This window comes from Rhinatrema bivittatum, chromosome 17 (genome assembly GCF_901001135.1).
Source record: "Rhinatrema bivittatum chromosome 17, aRhiBiv1.1, whole genome shotgun sequence".
NCBI classification, from domain to species: Eukaryota; Metazoa; Chordata; class Amphibia; order Gymnophiona; family Rhinatrematidae; genus Rhinatrema; species Rhinatrema bivittatum.
Window position 1 is genome coordinate 61,461,581 of NC_042631.1, and position 19,310 is coordinate 61,480,890.

Below are 19,310 nucleotides of genomic sequence, written 5' to 3' on the forward strand. Positions count from 1 at the left end.
CTAAGAAAGCCCGAACGGAGAAAGAGGCTCCAAGGCCTACTGAAAGGCGTTCCCCACCGATATCGGTGCCGGGTTCCGAACCTCCTCAGGGCTCTGAGGGGGTGTCGGCATCGCCTCCACCGCCTCCCTCCACAGCTGCTCTGTTTTCATCAGCTGCGCGAGAGGAACTTGACTCCCTGATACGTCAAGCGGTGCAACAAGCGCTACGTGAGGCGATTCCACCATCGATGCCGGTGCCATCCCCATCGATGCCGGTGCCATCACCATCCATGCCGGTGCCATCACCATCCATGCCGGTGCCTTCACCATCGACGCCCATTCCGTCGATTCCGAGGTCACCGACGATGCCAGCGGAACCGGAGTCGATTCCTCTCCCGGTAAAGTTACCGATGCCGCACACATCGCCACCGATTCCTTCCTCGGTGCCAGCGACACCAGCGCCGGTTCCTCCTAAGGATGTCACAGTGCTACAGCCAGTCCTTAACAAACTGGACTCACTTTTGGATATCCTTACGAAGCAGATGCCTCGGGACCCGGTACCAGTACCGTCTGAATTACCAAGGCGTTTACCATTGGACTCAGTCCCAGGCCCCTCAGGAGTACCACGACCTACTAGGCCTCGTTCGCCGACTCCATTGTATCCTCAAGAACCACCTCAGGATACAGGAGACACCACCTCTGATTTTACTTCGGACGAAGAGATATTTTCAAATCCTTCTCCTCCAATAGACCATAGAAAATCTCCACCGGAAGACCTCTCATTTACTAACTTTGTTAGGGAAATGGCGGAGACTATTCCTTTCGCAATCCAAACGGAAGTAGATGAGAGACAGAAGACTTTGGAGGTCCTCCAATTCGTAGACCCTCCCAAAGAATTATTGGCAATCCCAGTGCATGAGGTATTCCAAGATTTACAGCACAGAATATGGGAACACCCAAGTTCTGTATCATCCGTGAACAAGAGGGCTGACGCCACTTATCTGGTACAACCTGCTCCAGGATTCCAGAGATCTCAATTGCCTCATCAATCAGTGGTGGTTGAATCTGCGCAAAAGAAGGCAAAAAGGCAAAAGTCTCATGCTTCCCTACCACCTGGGAAAGAAAGCAGATTCCTGGACAGCCTAGGGAAAAAGATATTTCAGGGTTCCATGCTGGTCTCAAGGATTGCTTCTTACCAGCTCTATATGAACCAATACCAGCGAAACCTATGGAAACAGGTTCAGGAGCTCTCGCTTTCCCTTCCAGAGCAGTTTCAGGAATCGCTACAAAATGTGGTACACAAAGGCCTTGACTCGGGCAAGCATGAAGTTCGAGCAACTTATGATTGCTATGAAACAGCAGCACGCTTGTCAGCATCCGGCATAGCTGCCAGAAGGTGGGCATGGCTGAAGGCCTCTGATCTTCGTCCAGAGGTTCAGGAACATTTATCGGACCTGCCTTGTCTAGGGGATAACCTCTTTGGGGAGAAGATTAAGGAAGCGGTGGCAACCTTATGAGACCACACCGAAACCTTAAAGCAATTATCCTCTCAAACTCAGGAAACTCACACTTCTACCAAGAAGTATCCCAGACGGGACACTCGCCGACCATACTACCGTCCACGTCGGTACTATCCCCCAGCAGGTAGACCAAGGGCTAACCGCCCAACACAACGCCAACAACCTAGGCAGAGGCCAGCAAGACCTCAGCCACCTCCGCAAACCACAACTACTTCTGGTTTCTGAACAGCGCCAGAGAGCAGCAGCCAGTCCAACCCATTTCCAGAAGCACCAGTAGGAGGCCGCATACAGTACTTCCACAACTATTGGACCTCCATTACCACCGACCAGTGGGTGTTGTCCATCACCACTCATGGTTACAAACTGGATTTCCTAACTCTCCCAACAGAAAATCCACCATTACCATCTTCGACAATAAATCAACATTCCATAATTCTGCACACAGAATTATCCACCCTTTTGAGAGCCAGGGCCATAGAACCAGTCCCTGGGCCTCAAAAAGGCAGAGGATTCTACTCCAGATATTTCCTCATTCCAAAGAAAACAGGAGGCCTACGTCCTATTCTAGACCTCAGAAATCTCAACAAATTTCTCAAGAAAGAAAAGTTCAGAATGGTGTCCCTAGGCACCATTCTTCCTCTTCTCCAAAGGGGAGATTGGCTCTGCTCTCTGGATCTTCAAGATGCGTACGCTCACATTCCCATTTATCCTCCTCATCGCCAGTACCTGAGATTTCGAGTACTAAATCAACATTTCCAATACATGGTACTACCGTTCGGCCTTGCGTCTGCACCACGAGTGTTCTCAAAATGTATGGCTGTCGCAGTGGCACACCTCCACAAGCAAAGAGTGCATGTGTTCCCTTATCTGGACGATTGGCTCATCAAGAGTCCATCGAAAGAAGGAGCTCTCACTTCTCTCGAGCTCACAATCCAAGTGCTGCACTCCTTGGGATTTCTAATCAACTACCAAAAATCCCATCTGTCACCAACTCATCTCATACAGTTCATAGGTGCGGAACTGAACACTTCATTAGCAATGGCTTTTCTTCCAAAAGATCGTGCTCAAACACTGGTTCGGTTGACTCACGATCTTCGCAACCACACCCAAGTTACAGCTCACCAGTGCCTCATTCTTCTAGGGCACATGGCTTCCACGGTTCACGTAACTCCCATGGCCAGATTAACCATGCGGCTACTACAGTGGACACTGAAAACTCAGTGGATTCAAGCCACTCAGCAAATGTCCACGCCCGTTTGTGTAACTCCAGAACTCAGATCTGCACTTCTCTGGTGGACATCAATGAACAACCTGCTCAAAGGCCTACCTTTCCAGCAGCCGATTCCACAAGTGACCTTGACTACAGATGCATCCACCTTAGGGTGGGGAGCACACATTGGTCATCTAAAGACACAGGGCAAGTGGACAAAACTCGAAGCTTCTTTTCAAATAAACTTCCTAGAGCTTCGAGCTATACGTTATGCGCTTCATGCGTTCAAGGACTGCCTTTCACACAAAAATGTTCTCATCCAAACGGACAACACAGTAGCCATGTGGTACATCAACAAACAAGGGGGGACGGGTTCTTATCTCCTTTGTCAAGAAGCAGCACAGATTTGGGACTGGACCCTAATACACTCAATTCTTCTATGGGCCACCTACTTAGCAGGCATCCACAACACAGTAGCGGATCGCCTCAGTCGTCAGTTCCAACCACACGAATGGTCCTTGGTAGGGATGTGAATCGTTTTAAATCGATTAAAATTATCGTCCGATAATTTTAATATCGTCTTAAACCGTTATGGAACACAATACAATAGAGATTCTAACGATTTATCGTTATAAATCGTTAGAATCGTGAGCCGGCAAACTAAAACCCCCTAAAACCCACCCCCGACCCTTTAAATTAAATCCCCCACCCTCCCGAACCCCCCCCCAAATGACTTAAATAACCTGCGGGTCCAGCGGCGGTCCGGAACGGCAGCGGTCCAGAACGGGCTCCTGCTACTGAATCTTGTTGTCTTCAGCCGGCGCCATTTTCCAAAATGGCGCCGAAAAATGGCGGCGGCCATAGACGAACACGATTGGACGGCAGGAGGTCCTTCCGGACCCCCGCTGGACTTTTGGCAAGTCTTGTGGGGGTCAGGAGGCCCCCCCCAAGCTGGCCAAAAGTTCCTGGAGGTCCAGCGGGGGTCAGGGAGCGATTTCCCGCCGCGAATCGTTTTCGTACGGAAAATGGCGCCGGCAGGAGATCGACTGCAGGAGGTCGTTCAGCGAGGCGCCGGAACCCTCGCTGAACGACCTCCTGCAGTCGATCTCCTGCCGGCGCCATTTTCCGTACGAAAACGATTCGCGGCGGGAAATCGCTCCCTGACCCCCGCTGGACCTCCAGGAACTTTTGGCCAGCTTGGGGGGGGCCTCCTGATCCCCACAAGACTTGCCAAAAGTCCAGCGGGGGTTCGGAAGGACCTCCTGCCGTCCAATCGTGTTCGTCTATGGCCGCCGCCATTTTTCGGCGCCATTTTGGAAAATGGCGCCGGCTGAAGACAACAAGATTCAGCAGCAGCAGCCCGTTCCGGACCGCTGCCGTTCCGGACCGCCACTGGACCCGCAGGTTATTTAAGTCATTTGGGGGGGGGTTCGGGAGGGTAGGGGATTTAATTTAAAGGGTCGGGGGTGGGTTTTAGGGGGTTTTAATGTGCCGGTTTTGCGATTTTACGTTTTTTCGATTTTTCACGATTTTTCACGATTTTTCACGATTTTTCACGATATTTTACCCCCCCAAACGGCAACAATACGATTCCCTCCTCCTCCCAGCCGAAATCGATCGTTAAGACGATCGAGGACACGATTCACATCTCTAGTCCTTGGATCCAACAATAGCATTCCAAATCTTCCAACGCTGGGGTCAACCGACGATAGATCTCTTTGCATCCCAGCTCAACTACAAAGTGAACAATTACTGCTCTCGCCTTCGGCAGCACAACAGCCTACCAAAGGACGCATTTGCTCGCCCTTGGAATACAGGCCTGTTATACGCGTATCCTCCAATACCGCTCATAACCAAAACACTAGTGAAACTACAACAGGACAAAGGGACCATGATACTCATAGCCCCATATTGGCCTCGACAAGTGTGGTTCCCCATTCTGCTAGATCTATCAGTCAGGGATCCTATTCGTCTAGGAGTAGCTCCCAATCTCATAACTCAGGAACAGGGTCAGTTGCGCCATCCCAACCTTCAATCCCTGTCCCTGACAGCATGGATGTTGAAAGCTTGATCTTACGACCTCTCAACCTTCCATCCGCTATATCTCAAGTACTGATAGCTTCCCGTAAACCTTCCACTAGAAAGAATTATTCCTACAAATGGAAACGGTTTACTCTGTGGTACACTCAGAAAGATTTAGATCCTTTCACTTGCCCCACTACCTCACTACTAGATTACCTTTACCATCTCTCAGACTCTTGTCTTAAGACATCATCTGTAAGGGTACATTTAAGTGCAATCTCAGCTTATCATAATAAGTGGGGAGATGCATCGATCTCCACGCAGCCTCTTGTCAGTAAATTCATGAGAGGCCTAACTCACATTAAACCTCCAGTTCATTCCCCAAGCATACCATGGGACCTGAACGTAGTATTAACCAGGCTTATGCGTTCTCCATTTGAACCCATAAATACCTGTGACCTTAAATACCTTACTTGGAAAATGGTATTTCTCATAGCCATCACTTCCGCCAGAAGGGTCAGTGAATTACAAGCACTAGTCACATACGAACCTTTTACAAAGTTCTTACATGACAGGGTAGTCCTCCGGACACATCCAAAGTTCCTTCCTAAGATTGTCACGGAATTTCACTTAAATCAATCAATAGTTTTACCTACATTCTTTCCTAGGCCTCATTCCCACCAAGGTGAAAGAGCCCTACATACGTTGGACTGTAAGCGTGCGCTCTCCTTCTATTTGAACCGCACTACAGCCCAAAGAAAATCCAGTCAGCTGTTTGTATCCTATGATCCAAACAAACCAGGCAAAGCAGTGGGTAAGCATACTCTGTCAAAATGGCTAGCAGATTGCATTCAATTTTGTTATGAAAAAGCAGGCCTTACTCTTCAAGGGCGAGTAAACGCACACTCAGTCAGAGCAATGTCAGCCTCAGTAGCACACCTTCGCTCTGTGCCGATTCTGGACATTTGTAAAGCAGCAACATGGAGTTCTCTTCACACCTTTGCAGCTCACTACTGCTTAGACAAGGAAGGAAGACAAGATTCAGCATATGGACAATCCGTCTTAAAGAACTTGTTTCCAGTATAATCCCAACTCCTTCTACATCCAACCTGCTGTGATATCGGCTGATTCATTTCAACAACAATACCTCACGGTTACTTCAGCACAAAATGACTCAGCCTCTAGCTTGCTATTCACCCATATGTGAGGACTAGCATCCTGCTTGTCCTGGGATAAAGCAAAATTGCTTACCTTGTAATAGGTGTTATCCCAGGACAGCAGGATGTAGTCCTCACGAAACCCACCCGCCACCCCGCGGAGTTGGGTCCGTTACGTTTTATTATTTTATTTTTGGCTAACGCTTATTGCTACAAAACAAGACTGAAGAGAGACCCCTGTGGCAGGGAATATCATGGCATGCTGGGCATGCTCAGTAGGCACTCCGGTGCCATTCAAAAGTTTCATAGAAACTTTTAAAGAAGTTTTCCGTACATAGGGCTACATTACTCATGTCACCCTTATGTGAGGACTACATCCTGCTGTCCTGGGATAACACCTATTACAAGGTAAGCAATTTTGCTTTATATCATTTTTCTGTTTGCTAAAATTTGAAGTTGGTGTACAAAAATGCATCCCAAGATGCTTAAATGTCCTTCCGTATGTCACTGTGATAATGTCCCAGACTGGAGGACAAGGGATGTCTATTGCTCAAGTGAATGCCCGCATTGTGATGCTGTATTTGTTCTTGTTTTATTCTTTTTTCTTTTTTTCTGTTAACTTGCTTTTTCTTTGATATGTCCCCCAGTCTTTTGTAGGTGCATCCTGATGTATCCATGAGGACTGAAGCCTTAGCCTAATATAGTCTGATGTGATCTAGGAACCCCATCCGTTCCTGCTATGTGACTTGTGTGAATTTGTAGAAGACCACTAATTTTATGGGTGAACCAAACAATTTTTTCCTTGACGTCAACCGAAGATGGACCAATTGATTTCTTTATTCAAACCCTGCGGGGTGACTGTCCCCCATGTATAGATGAAATGCTGTTCCATTTGCATAAGTTTAAGATTAAGATCCCCTCCCCTCGGGTGTGCCTTTATCTGAAAAATCACTGCTACTTTGAAGTCCTGCGTTAGATGCCCTACCTTTTGCCAGTGATCTACCAGCGGTGCCCCTTCTGTGTGATTTCGTAGGTGACTCAGATGTTCCTGGATTCTCGTTTTTATTTTTCTTGTGGTCTTACCGATATATATCATGTTGCACGGGCACCATAAGGCATATACATATGCTATGATAGACACCTTAGTAGATGCATTAGTTCACTCTACACCCATGAACATTTGTTTAAGCTCCATGTATTACTTTTATTTGTATTACTTTTATTCATTTTACTTTACCCTAGATATCTTGTTACGTCTCTTAAACACTGTTCGATGATTCAGTTATTACTATATAACTTTTATGTTCTACTGTTCAATCACACTGTTCTATGTAACGCCTTAACCGCGACTGTTTTGTTATAATGTAAACCAATCTGATTTGATATGTGTATCGAGAATATCGGTATATAAAAATTCTAAATAAATAAATAAATAAATATACACTCTAACTCTCCCATCTTACTTATTAGACTTCTGGCATTGGCATACAGACATTTCAAAGTGTGGTTTTTGCTTGTTTTAACAACCTGCTTTTCAGTTGTTTGGGATAATTCGGAAATCATTAGCTTTGGTGATTTTTTACATATAGGCATATGAACTATATTTGCTTTTGATGGAACCTCACTGTTGGGATGCCCTAACTCTCCTGTTTCATTAGTATCCTTCAAGGATACATTTCTCCGAACCATGCACTGCTGAGTGACTGTCAGCTTTCCCCCTTGTTCTAGTTTAAAAGCTGTTCTATCTCCTTTTTGAAAGTTAGTGCTAGCAGCTTGGTTCCACTCTGGTTAAGGTGGAGCCCATTCTTTCGGAAAAGTCTCCCCTTTCCCCAAATGTTTCCCCAGTTCCTTACAAAGCTGAATCCCTCTTCCCTGCACCATCGTCTCATCCATGCATTGAAACTCTGGAGCTCTGCCTGCCTCTGGGGACCTGCACATGGAACAGGAAGCATTTCAGAGAATGCCACCCTGGAGGTTCTGGATTTCAGCTTCCTACCTAAAATCCTAAATTTGGCTTCCAGAACCTCTCTCCCACATTTTCCTATGTCGTTGGTGCCCACATGTACCACGACAGCCGGCTCCTCCCCAGCACTGTCTATAATCCTATTTGGTGACGCGTGAGGTCTGCCACCTTCGCACCAGGCAGGCAAGTTACCAGGCGGTCCTCACGTCCACCAGCCACCCTGCTATCTACATTTCTAATAATTGAATCACCAACTATGATGACCGGCCTAACCCTTCCCTCCTGGGCAGTAGCCTTGGGAGATTTGTCCTCAGTGCGAGAGGACAATACATCACCTGGAGAGCATGTCCTTGCTACAGGATCACTTCCTGCTACACCAGGGTGATGTTCTCCTACTGGGAGACCTTTCTGATCCAAGTCAGCACTGGGGCTGCCAAAATGGATTTGGGACTTGGCTACTATGTCCCTGAAGGTGTCGTCAATGTACCTCTCTGTCTCCTTCAGCTCCTCCAAGTCTGCTACTCTAGCCCCCAGAGATCGGACTTGTTCCCTGAGAGCCAAGAGCTCTTTGCACCGAGTGCACACCTACAATCTCTCATCGGCAGGTAAAAAAATCATACATGTGACACTCAATGCAAAAGACTGGAAAGCCCCCCGCTTGCTGCTGGACTGCTGCCTTCATCTTAGTATTATTGAGTTCCTAGTGAAGTTTAGGATACTAAGGGAGTTGGAATGAGAGTCCTTTAAATTTACAGGTGAATTTAGTAATTAATCAGCTAGTGTCCTACAAGGGGATAATTAAACTTTCAATAAGGGCTGGTACAATATTATGTTTTAGATAAGACCCTGATTGATTTTTAATGAGAAAGTGTCTTGTGCCTAAAATCCAGGGGTTGAGTGGGTGGGAAAAACAGACACTAGAATTAACAATCTCTGGCTTGCTTATTACTTCAGACACACACAAACTCTAAAGGATATATCCCTTAATTTCACCATTCACCAAACTTTTATAAGCCCAAAGATTTCTGAAAAATATACTTACCAATCCTCTTAAACCACGGTTAAATTAATCTTCACTCAGTCAAAGGAGGGATTTGAGATTCGCGTGCCGTTATGCGCGTGCTTCCGGTCCTCCTCTACTGCAAACCTTGCGGGGCCTCTGGAAGCTGGGGCGTGGAAGTCAATCCCTGGATCGCTTGCGGTGACCTCTGGACTCCTCGCCCGGGGGATGCTGGGAGCAGTATGCAGATGAGCCTTCCAGTCCTCCTCTACTGCAAACCTTGCGGGGCCTCTGGAAGCTGGGGCATGGAAGTCAATCCCTGGATCGCTTGCGGTGACCTCTGGACTCCTCGCCCGGGGGATGCTGGGAGCAGTATGCACATGAGCCTTCTGGTCCTGTTCTACAGCAAACCTTGCAGGGCCTCTGGAAGCTGGGGCATGGAAGTCAATCCCTGGATCGCTTGCGGTGACCTCTGGACTCCTTGCCCGGGGGATGCTGGGAGCAGTATGCAGATGAGCCTTCCGGTCCTCCTCTACTGTAAACCTTGTGGGGCCTCTGGAAGCTGGGGCGTGGAAGTCAATCCCTGGATCGCTTGTGGTGACCTCTGGACTCCTTGCCCGGGGGATGCTGGGAGCAGTATGCAGATGAGCCTTCCGGTCCTCCTCTACTGCAAACCTTGCGGGGCCTCTGGAAGCTGGGGCGTGGAAGCCAATCCCTGGATCGCTTGTGGTGACCTCTGGACTCCTCTCCCGGGGGATGTTGGGAGTAGTATGCACAAGCACCTTCCCTGTCTCACACATAGAAGCACTTGTCCACATTAAATTTCATCTGCCATTTGGATGCCCAATCTTCCAGTCTTGCAAGGTCCTCCTGTAATGTATCACAATCTGCTTGTGATTTAACTACTCTGAATAATTTTGTAACATCCACAAATTTGATAACCTCACTCGTCGTATTATTTTCCAGATCATTTATATATATATATATATATATATATATATATATATATATATATATATATATATATATTGAAAAGTACTGGTCCAAGTACAGATCCCTGAGGCACTCCACTGTTTACCCTTTTCCACTGAGAAAATTGACCATTTAATCCTACTCTGTTTCCTGTCTTTTAACCAGTTTGTAATCCACGAAAGGACATCGCCTCCTATCCCATGACTTTTTAGTTTTCGTAGAAGCCTCTCATCTACCGGTTCACTTTTAACCCCGTTCAAAAAAATGAAGCAGATTTGTTAGGGTTTGTTAGGATTTGAGCGTCACGCACTGTCATGCGCGCGCTTTTTGTCCTCCTCTACTGCAAAGGATGCGGGGCCTCTGGAATCTGGGGCTGTGGAAGTCAATCCCTGGATCGCTTGCGGTGACCTCTGGATGCCTCTCCCGAGGGATGCTGGGATCCCTATGCAGATAAGCCTTCCGGTCCTCCTCTACTGCAAAGAGTACGGGGCCTCTGGAAGCTGGGACTGTAGAAGTCAATCCCTGGATCGCTTGCGGTGACCTCTGGACGCTTCTCCCGGGGGATGCTGGGAGCAGTATGCAGATGAGCCTTCTGTTCTCCTCTACTGCAAAGGGTGTGGGCCCTCTGAAAGCTGGGGTTGTGGAAGTCCATCCCTGGATCGCTTGCGGTGACCTCTGGGCGCCTCTCCCAGGGGATGCTGAGAGCAGTATGCAGATGAGAATATAAGAACATAAGAAATGCCATACTTGGTCAGACCAGTGGTCCATCAAGCCCAGTATCCTGTTTCCAACAGTGGCCAATTCAAGTCACAAGTACCTGGCAAGCACCCAAACATTAGATAGATCACAAACTACTATTGCTTATTAGTTACTAGGAATGTGCATTCGTTTTGAAGGAATGCGCAATCCGCAATGTATAGGTCCCTATTCATTGCATTTGTGGGTCCGCGAATCATATCGCGATCCCCCACGAACGCAACATATCATACATTTCCATTCTTTTGGTTTGTGCCGCGGTATTTGAGAAATAGAAGGCCATGTGATAAAGTAGGGGCGGATTGGCCTATCGGGGGATCGGGCTTCCCCCAGTGGGCCGGACTAGCGGATCATGAGGCCTCCTCTGCTCCAGGCTATTGAGGGTGCCAGGCCGAAGAAATGAAGAGACCAGGCCGGCGGTGCCGAAGAAAACAAGATGGCCTTTGTCAGCCGCCGTCGGAGAAATGAAGACGCACAGTCAGCCGCCGACGGAGAGTTGGCCAGCGGGGCCAAAGAAAACAAGATCGGCGCAGCCCGAGATTAGGCCGAAGACAAGAAGATGGCCACCGTCAGCCGCTGCCGGAGAAATGAAGACCGGCACAGCCCGAGATTAGGCCAAAGAAATGAAGATGGCCGCTGCCGCCGGAGATGAGCTGTTCAGCTTGGGGTCTTTGTGTGTATATGTATTTGAGAGCGGATGGGTGCTTCTGTGTATGTGTATGTGAGAAAGGAATGGTGCTTCTGTGTGTGCGTGTGTGTGTATGTGAGAAAGGAATGGTGCTTCTGTGTATGTGTGTGATGTGTATGTGAGAAAGGAATGGTGCTTCTGTGTGTGTGTGTGTATGTGAGAAAGGAATGGTGCTTCTATGTGTGAGACAGGGAAGATGCTTCATGTATGTAAGATAGGGAGGGTGCTTCTGTATGTGTGTGGTGTATATGTGAGTCAGGGAGGGTGCTTGTGTGTGTCAAGGTGTATGTGCACGAGAGGGAGTTGGAGCACGTTTTTGGCTGGCTTGTGGCTGTGAGAGAGGGTATGTGTGTGATTGAGCCTGTTTGTAAGTGAGATAGAACATGTGAGTGATTGAGAGCTTGTGTGTAAGTGAAATAGAGAGAGCCTGTGTGTGATTAAAAGTCTGTGTGTAAGTAACAGAGAGCGAGAGCATTGTGTGATTGAGAGAGACTGGCCAGAGAGGTGACATGTGTATGCGTGAGAAAGACTGATCAGGGAGATGACTGGTGTGTGTGTGTGTGTGTATATGTGTGTGAGAGAGAGAGAGACTGGTTGGGGAGATGATTGGTGTGCGAGAGACAGAAACTGGTCCTAAGGGTGTGTCTGGTGTGTGTTTGTGAGAGACTGAAGAGACTGGTTGTGATCCCTAAGGAAGAGGACAGTGAGGACAGCTTCAGCAGCTACTGCTGCTTCTGGTATGGCCTGCAAGGGAAAGGAGTAGGAGAACTGCTGGAGAGGGTAAGTAAAGGTGGCTTTTTAAGTTCATTTCTATTTATTTATTTATTTAATTTTTAAAATCTTTTCTATACCATCGCTAAATAATATACCATCGCAACGGTTTACATGTAGGCACATAAATTAAAGTCGGTGAGATGTGTACTATAGTACATTCTAACAGGTGCCACAATAGGTTCAGTTACAATATATTATATAATACAATCGATTGTTTAGTGAAACGGTCATGACCAGGTGTGCCTGTAAGGTACTATTCACAGATAAAATACATATTCTTTGTGTTTTACAATTACGTTTGATGTGAAATAGAGATGTTAAATTTTTTTAATGCACATTCTGAGAATAGTGCTGTGTGCTGGTGTTTTTCTGCCTATTCTTGTATATTTTCTATTCTCCGGTCTCTTAATAAAAAGCTTGTTTAAAAAGCCATGTTTTTACATTTTTCTTAAAGGTTTTGAGATCCCTTTGTTCTCACATGACAAGCAGGATGGTAGTCCTCACATATGGGTGACATCATCAGGATGGAGGCCAATCACGGAAAACTTCTATCAAAGTTTCCAGAACTTTGACTGACACCTACTGGGCATGCCCAGCATGGCACTAACCCTGCAGCCAGCAGGGGTCCCCCTTCAGTCTTCTTTTTTCCGCTCTGCAGTAGCCTCGTGGTTTAGGAGCTCTGTGGAAATTCCTGACAGGAATTTTCCTCACGGAATTAACTAATGTTAAATTGCCCCACAGGGGTCCCTCCTCTAACTTCTCTCTAGCCGCGGAACTCCGGTAAGTTTTTTGACAGTTTTCCATTGATTACCATTGAGTTTGGCCCTTGCGGCCTACTGGCTGTTGTCCGTCCCGCGGCTCGATTTTTTCTATGGCCATGGCGTCGGGGTTCCGCTGGTGCCCGGATTGTACTTACACCATGTCTATCACAGACCCTCATGGCATCTGTATAATGTGTTTAGGCCAGGAGCATGATGTCCAGACTTGCACCAAATGTGCCCTCATGACACCCAAAGGTTGCAAGGCAAGGATGGAGAAGATGGGACTCCTCTTCCGTGCTCACACTCCGACGCCATCCATCGCATCAACGTCATTGGAACCGGCACCGTTGACGTCGCACCAGCATTGACCACCGTCCGGTGGCCGTCCGCCATCGTCGTCTTCACGGCCATCAGCGCCCGTTACTACCCCTCAGGATCGAGGGGATCGTAGGGAGAAACATCGCCATCGGCATTGTAAGACTCGAACCGTCGAGGGAGCGAAATCATCGACCTCGCCACTGTCTGAGCCACCATCGAAGAAACCCCATCCAGGAACGGCACTGGCCATTCCTGCAACCGGGGCATCGAGGCCACCCTCACCCAATCGGGGTTTGGGAATCGCGATTCCACCTGTAAAGGTGGTCCCTCCGACTGTGCCTCCGCCTCCCTCTTCTGTCACGGAGCCAGGGCTGCTTGCTCCAGGTCTCTGGGAAGAACTGGACCGGCTGGTCCAGGAGGCCATCGACAAGGTGATGCAATGACTCTAGGTCACTTCGGCACCGACACCGGCACAGATTGTGGAACCAGTCATCAACCCTATTCCAGCAGCGCTGGCACTGCTGCTATCCCGGATGGAGGCACTCATAACCACCCTTCCACCGGCGGTTCCCGGGTCTCCGATGGCTTTGGTGTGCTCCCCATTGACAGCTTCATCGTGAGGAGAAACACCGTTCTGCATCCCTCCTTCGGGAGTTTTGCCTCAGCCATCAATACCAATTCGTCCCTCGCCACCGATTCATTCATCGGGGGCGATACGTACATCCGCACCATCGATGCCTTCGATACTGGCACCGATGACCTCCAGGCTGTCCACGGTGCCCCCAGCGATTCCTTTGATTTTCTCGGAGCCTCGGCTGGGGCCTTCAGGTATCCAACCCCCTTCTCGTCCTACAGGTCAGTCTGCTGATCATTATGACACCTGGGGTGATGATACTTCTTCAGACACCAATGACTTACCTTCACCTCCCTCTCCTACTGAAAGTAGAAAGCGTTCTCCTCCAGAGGACCTTTCTTTCATTAATTTTGTGAAGGAAATGTCTGAGTTGGTCCCTTTTCAGCTTCAGACGGAGCAGGATGATAGGCACCAGATGATGGAGATGCTCCAGTTCCTGGATGCCCCTAAAGTGATCACTTCTATTCCCATTCATCAAGTTCTTCTTCACCTCCTCAAAAAGAACTGGGAAAACCCTTGAGCGATTGCCCGAGTCCATAGAAAAGCTGACACTACCTATTTAGTGCAGTCAGCCCCTGGCTTTCAAAAGTCTCAGCTCGACCACCACTCAGTTGTGGTAGAATTGGCTCAAAAGAAAGCAAAAAGGACGAAGCCTCACTCATCTACCCCTCCCTGTTAAGGAACACAAGTTCCTAGACAATATTGGTCAACGAGTGTTCCAAGGGGCCATGCTCATCTCCAAAATTGCTGCTTACCAGCTGTATATGACCCAATACAATAGGGTCATCTTCAAACAGATACAGGACTTCTCTGAAACCCTGCCTGAACAATTCCAAGACCAGCTTCAAATCCTTGTCAACAAGGGGTTTGAGGCAGGAAAGCATGAGATAAGAACAGCTTACGATATCTTCGACACCTCTACTAGAGTGTCTGCAGCTGCCATTTCGGCAAGACGATGGGCCTGGCTCAAATCTTCTGACCTTCGCCCAGAAGTACAAGACAGGCTATCTGACCTACCATGTGTAGGAGACAATCTGTTCGGTGAGCAGATCCAGCAAATGGTGGCTGAATTAAAGGACCATCATGAGACCCTTAAACAGCTCTCATCGATACCTTCTGACTTCCCCTTAAGACAGCCCTTCAGGAAGGACTCTAAGAAGTCATTCTTCTGTCCAAGGAAATACTATCCTCCACCAGCAAGGTCCCGAACTATGAGACCTTATCAAAAGCCTCAGCCTCGCCAGCCCCGAAAGCAAAAGCCACAAGCAGCTCCCCAGCCGGGGCCTGCTTCAGGTTTTTGACTTTCACTTGGAGAGCAGCAGCCTGATTCCTCTGCCAAGCATACCAGTGGGAGGTCGATTGTGCCACTTTCACAACATGTGGCAATCAATCACAACCAACCAATGGGTACTAGCAATCATTGCTCAGGGTTACCACCTAAACTTTCTTGCTCTTCCACCGGACTCACCACCTCTGCAGGCGTGGAGAGTATCCGACCACTCTGTCCTTCTGGAGCAGGAGGTTTCCCTTCTTCTCCAGTTATGAGCAATAGAACCCATCCCAATCTCGCAGCAAGGCCTAGGGTTCTATTCCCGGTACTTTTTGATCCTCATAAAATCCAGGGGGCTTCGTCCAATTCTGGATCTACGTGTTCTCAAGAATCTCCAGCGGGAAAAGTTCAAGATGGTAACCTTGGGCTCGCTTCTACCTCTTCTACAAAGAGGAGACTGGCTCTGCTCTCTGGACTTCCAGGACGCATACACACACATTGCGATCACTCCAACTCTTCGCAAGTACCTCAGGTTTTTAGTAGGCCCAAAGCACTATCAATATCGACTGCTTCCCTTTGGCCTAGCGTCTGCACCACGAGTCTTCACCCAATGCCTGTTAGTTGTAGCAGCTTTCCTCAGGAAAGAAGGTGTGCACGTCTACCCCTATCTGGACGACTGGTTAATCAGGGCTCCAACCCAGCAAGCCGCTCTGTCGTCTCTCGATTTCACCCTACACACTCTAATTTCTCTAGGATTTCTTGTCAATTATGGGAAATCCTATTTAATCCCATCTCAAAACTTGTCGTTCATTGGGGCAGACTTGGACACTTTACAGGCAAAAGCCTTTCTACCTCGACAACGAGCGCTAACACTCGTGGCCCTCGCTCACCAGTTGCAGTCTCAAAATACAGCAAGAGCTCGCTAATTCCTTGTCCTTCTAGGACACATGGCGTCCTCCGTCCATGTTACACCAATGGCCCGCCTGGCCATGAGACTCATGCATTGGACTCTGAGGTCACAATGGATTCAAGATGTTTAAAATCATGAGAGGTCTAGAACGGGTAGATGTGAATCGGTTATTTACTCTTTCGGATAGTAGAAAGACTAGGGGGCACTCCATGAAGTTAGCATGGGGCACATTTAAAACTAATCAGAGAAAGTTCTTTTTTACTCAACGCACAATTAAACTCTGGAATTTGTTGCCAGAGAATGTGGTTCGTGCAGTTAGTATTGCTGTGTTTAAAAAAGGATTGGATAAGTTCTTGGAGGAGAAGTCCATTACCTGCTATTAAGTTCACTTAGAGAATAGCCACTGCCATTAGCAATGGTTACATGGAATAGACTTAGTTTTTGGGTACTTGCCAGGTTCTTATGGCCTGGATTGGCCACTGTTGGAAACAGGATGCTGGGCTTGATGGACCCTTGGTCTGACCCAGTATGGCATTTTCTTATGTTCTTATGTTCTTATAAGCTGTTCAGCCTCTGTCGACCATTGTCCACATCACCAACTCACTCTGTCTGTCTCTCGCCTGGTGGAAAGATCAGACCAATCTTCTCCAGGGACTGCCTTTTCAAGTGACAGATCCTCAACTCATTCTCACCACCAAAGCTTCCAACCTCAGGTGGGGAGCCCACGTGGACAATCTACAGACACAAGGATCTTGGTCTCCAGAGGAAGCCAAACATCAAATAAACTTCCTAGAACTTCAAGCAATGCGATATGCTCTCAGGGCTTTTCAGGAACGCCTATCAAATCACGTCATCCTGATTCAGACGGACAACCAGGTGGCCATGTGGTACATCAACAAGCAGGGAGGCACAGGCTCCTTCCTCCTGTGTCAGGAAGCTGCGCAGATTTGGGCAGAAGCTCTCTCCCACTCGATGTACCTCAGGGCCACCTACTTGCCAGGAGTGAACAATGTCTTGGCAGACAAACTGAGTCGCGTCTTCCAGCCACACGAGTGGTCTCTCAACCCCTCGGTAGCGACCTCAATCTTTCGCCAATGGGGATACCCCCAGACAGACCTCTTTGCGTCCCCTCAGAACCACAAAGTGGACAATTACTGCTCTCTCATTCGGAGCGAGTGCTCTCAGCCCAGAGATGCATTCTCCCTCTCGTGGGCATCCGGTCTGCTCTATGCATTCTCCCCACTTCCTCTTCTTTCGAAGACTCTCGTGAAGCTACGTCAGGACAAAGGAACCATGATCCTGATAGCACCTCACTGGCCACGCCAAGTGTGATTTCCCATACTCCAGGATCTCTCCATCCGCAAGCACATTCCCTTGGAAACGGACCCGCATCTGATCACTCAAAATGACGGATGCCTACGCCATCCCAATCTTCAGGCCTTGTCCCTGATGGATTGGATGTTGAAAGGTTAATCCTTCAACTACTTAACCTTTCAGATTCGGTTTCTCATGTCCTGATTGCTTCACGGAAGCCTTCCACAAGAAAATCTTATTTCTATAAATGGAAAAGGTACACATCATGGTGCACTTCGTAGTCCCTTGATCCCTTTTCCTGTCCAATCCCAAGGTTTTTGGACTATCTCTGGCATTTGTCAGAGTCAGGTCTAAAAACCTCTTCCATCAGAATGCATGTCAATGCAGTAGCCGTCTTCCATAAAGGTGTTGGGGATGTCCCTATATCAGGACAACCCCTCGTAACACAATTTTTAAAGGGCTTGCTCCATATCAAGCCTCCTTTATGTCCTCCGGCCCCTTCTTGGGACCTTAATCTGGTTCTCGGTCGGCTCATGAAAACTCTAATGATTTTTGACGATTTAAAAAATATTGGACGATTTTTTAAATCGTCAAAAAACGATTCACATCCCTATTAAATAGTAAAAATGTAAAGTTAGTGACCAATTATAGCATCTCATAACATGAGCAAATAAGCCACAGCAAAGTATTTTTCCAACTAGATGCTAATAAATGCTAAAATAATTTCATTGATCATATCTTCCATGAATATAGCTTATTTATGGCCGTACTAAAAATATTTAACAAACAATTAAATATTATAGAGGTAATTTTATACAAACTATCTTCATTTGTGAATTAATTCTAAGTTGAATTCTTTGATTTAGAGCAAAGCAAAAATCTTGGTATTTGACTATGGGGATATCATATGTACAGAGGGTGATATGCCACGTGGGATTCATCTACTAGTCTCTGGGCTAGTAAAGGTAAGATCTGCTAAAACTTTATATCAAATATGACACTATATGACTGCCAGTGCACAAATTATTAAACATTTTCAATTTTCCTAACAATTAATGATTAATAACAAAACGTTGTATTTAATAAAATGTATGCATTGTATGTACTTTTTGCTTGTAAATTTATATACAATGTGCTGCTCATTTAGGAGTAGATTTTTAAAAAATACGTGCACGTCCATGTGCACATGCTTCCTGGCACGCACACATGGATGCTCAATTTTATAAAATCCCAGGCGGCGCGCACAAGGCGGGGGGGGGGGGAGAAATTAGCTAATTCGCGCAGTGACAAGATTGGGGCTCCCCCCATTCCCTCCCAGTCCACTCCAATTAAAGAGCAGGCTGGGAGGGAACTTCCCTACCCTAACTTCCCTTCCCGTCTCCTACCCGCCCCCTATCCCTATCCTAGATACCCCCAATTTTTAAAATTTACCTTTTGCTCCTCCAAAGGAGCAGTAGCAGGTTGTGCACGCTGGCACAGCAGCAAATGGCAGCTGTAGCGGTACCTCTAGCCCCACCCTGCACCCCTAGACCGCCTCTTTGCCGAGGCCTGGCTCCTGTGAGCGAAACGGGTTACGTGCACAGGAGCCTTTTAAAATGCATGTGGTGCGCACAAGGCCTGACCACATGCATAACCCCTGTTTTTTTACGTGCGTGGGCCATTTAAAATCGGGCTGTTATATTTTGTTCTTGCCTTAGTACCGTGAGTCTATTAGAAATGTTAGACAGAAAAACAGTTGAATTAATTCAAATTTGAAACATGTTATTAGAAACCTCATCAACAAAGATTCGGATTGTATATTCTGTCCATTATTACTCACAATCATTCAGCTAAATACATCAGTTTGTGAAAAGTTGCTAGGAGAAACTGAGAAGTACATATTCAGATACTGTCCAGATAACAAACAGGGTCATTCACCATTTTGCGATAGACCGTTATCGCATGCGTTATGGCATTATCGCGATAATGCCATAACGCAACAGTCTATTGCAAATTGCATATGCAAATTTAACATTAATATAAAAGTGGGCAGATTGTGGATGGGATAAATGTAAATTAGAGG

At 47.3% G+C, this 19,310-nt stretch overlaps 1 protein-coding gene across 2 annotated transcripts in view; it reads left to right on the forward strand.

Annotated features, from left to right (window-relative positions):
* Window positions 1-19,310, forward strand: part of LOC115079481 (sodium/hydrogen exchanger 10-like) — a 1,086,723-nt gene that overhangs the window by 211,664 nt on the left and 855,749 nt on the right. For both annotated transcript variants that reach the window (XM_029583104.1, XM_029583105.1), the window contains exon 3: window positions 18,115-18,213. In XM_029583104.1, coding sequence (XP_029438964.1) covers window positions 18,115-18,213 — 99 coding nt within the window. The remainder of the gene's footprint in view (window positions 1-18,114; window positions 18,214-19,310) is intronic.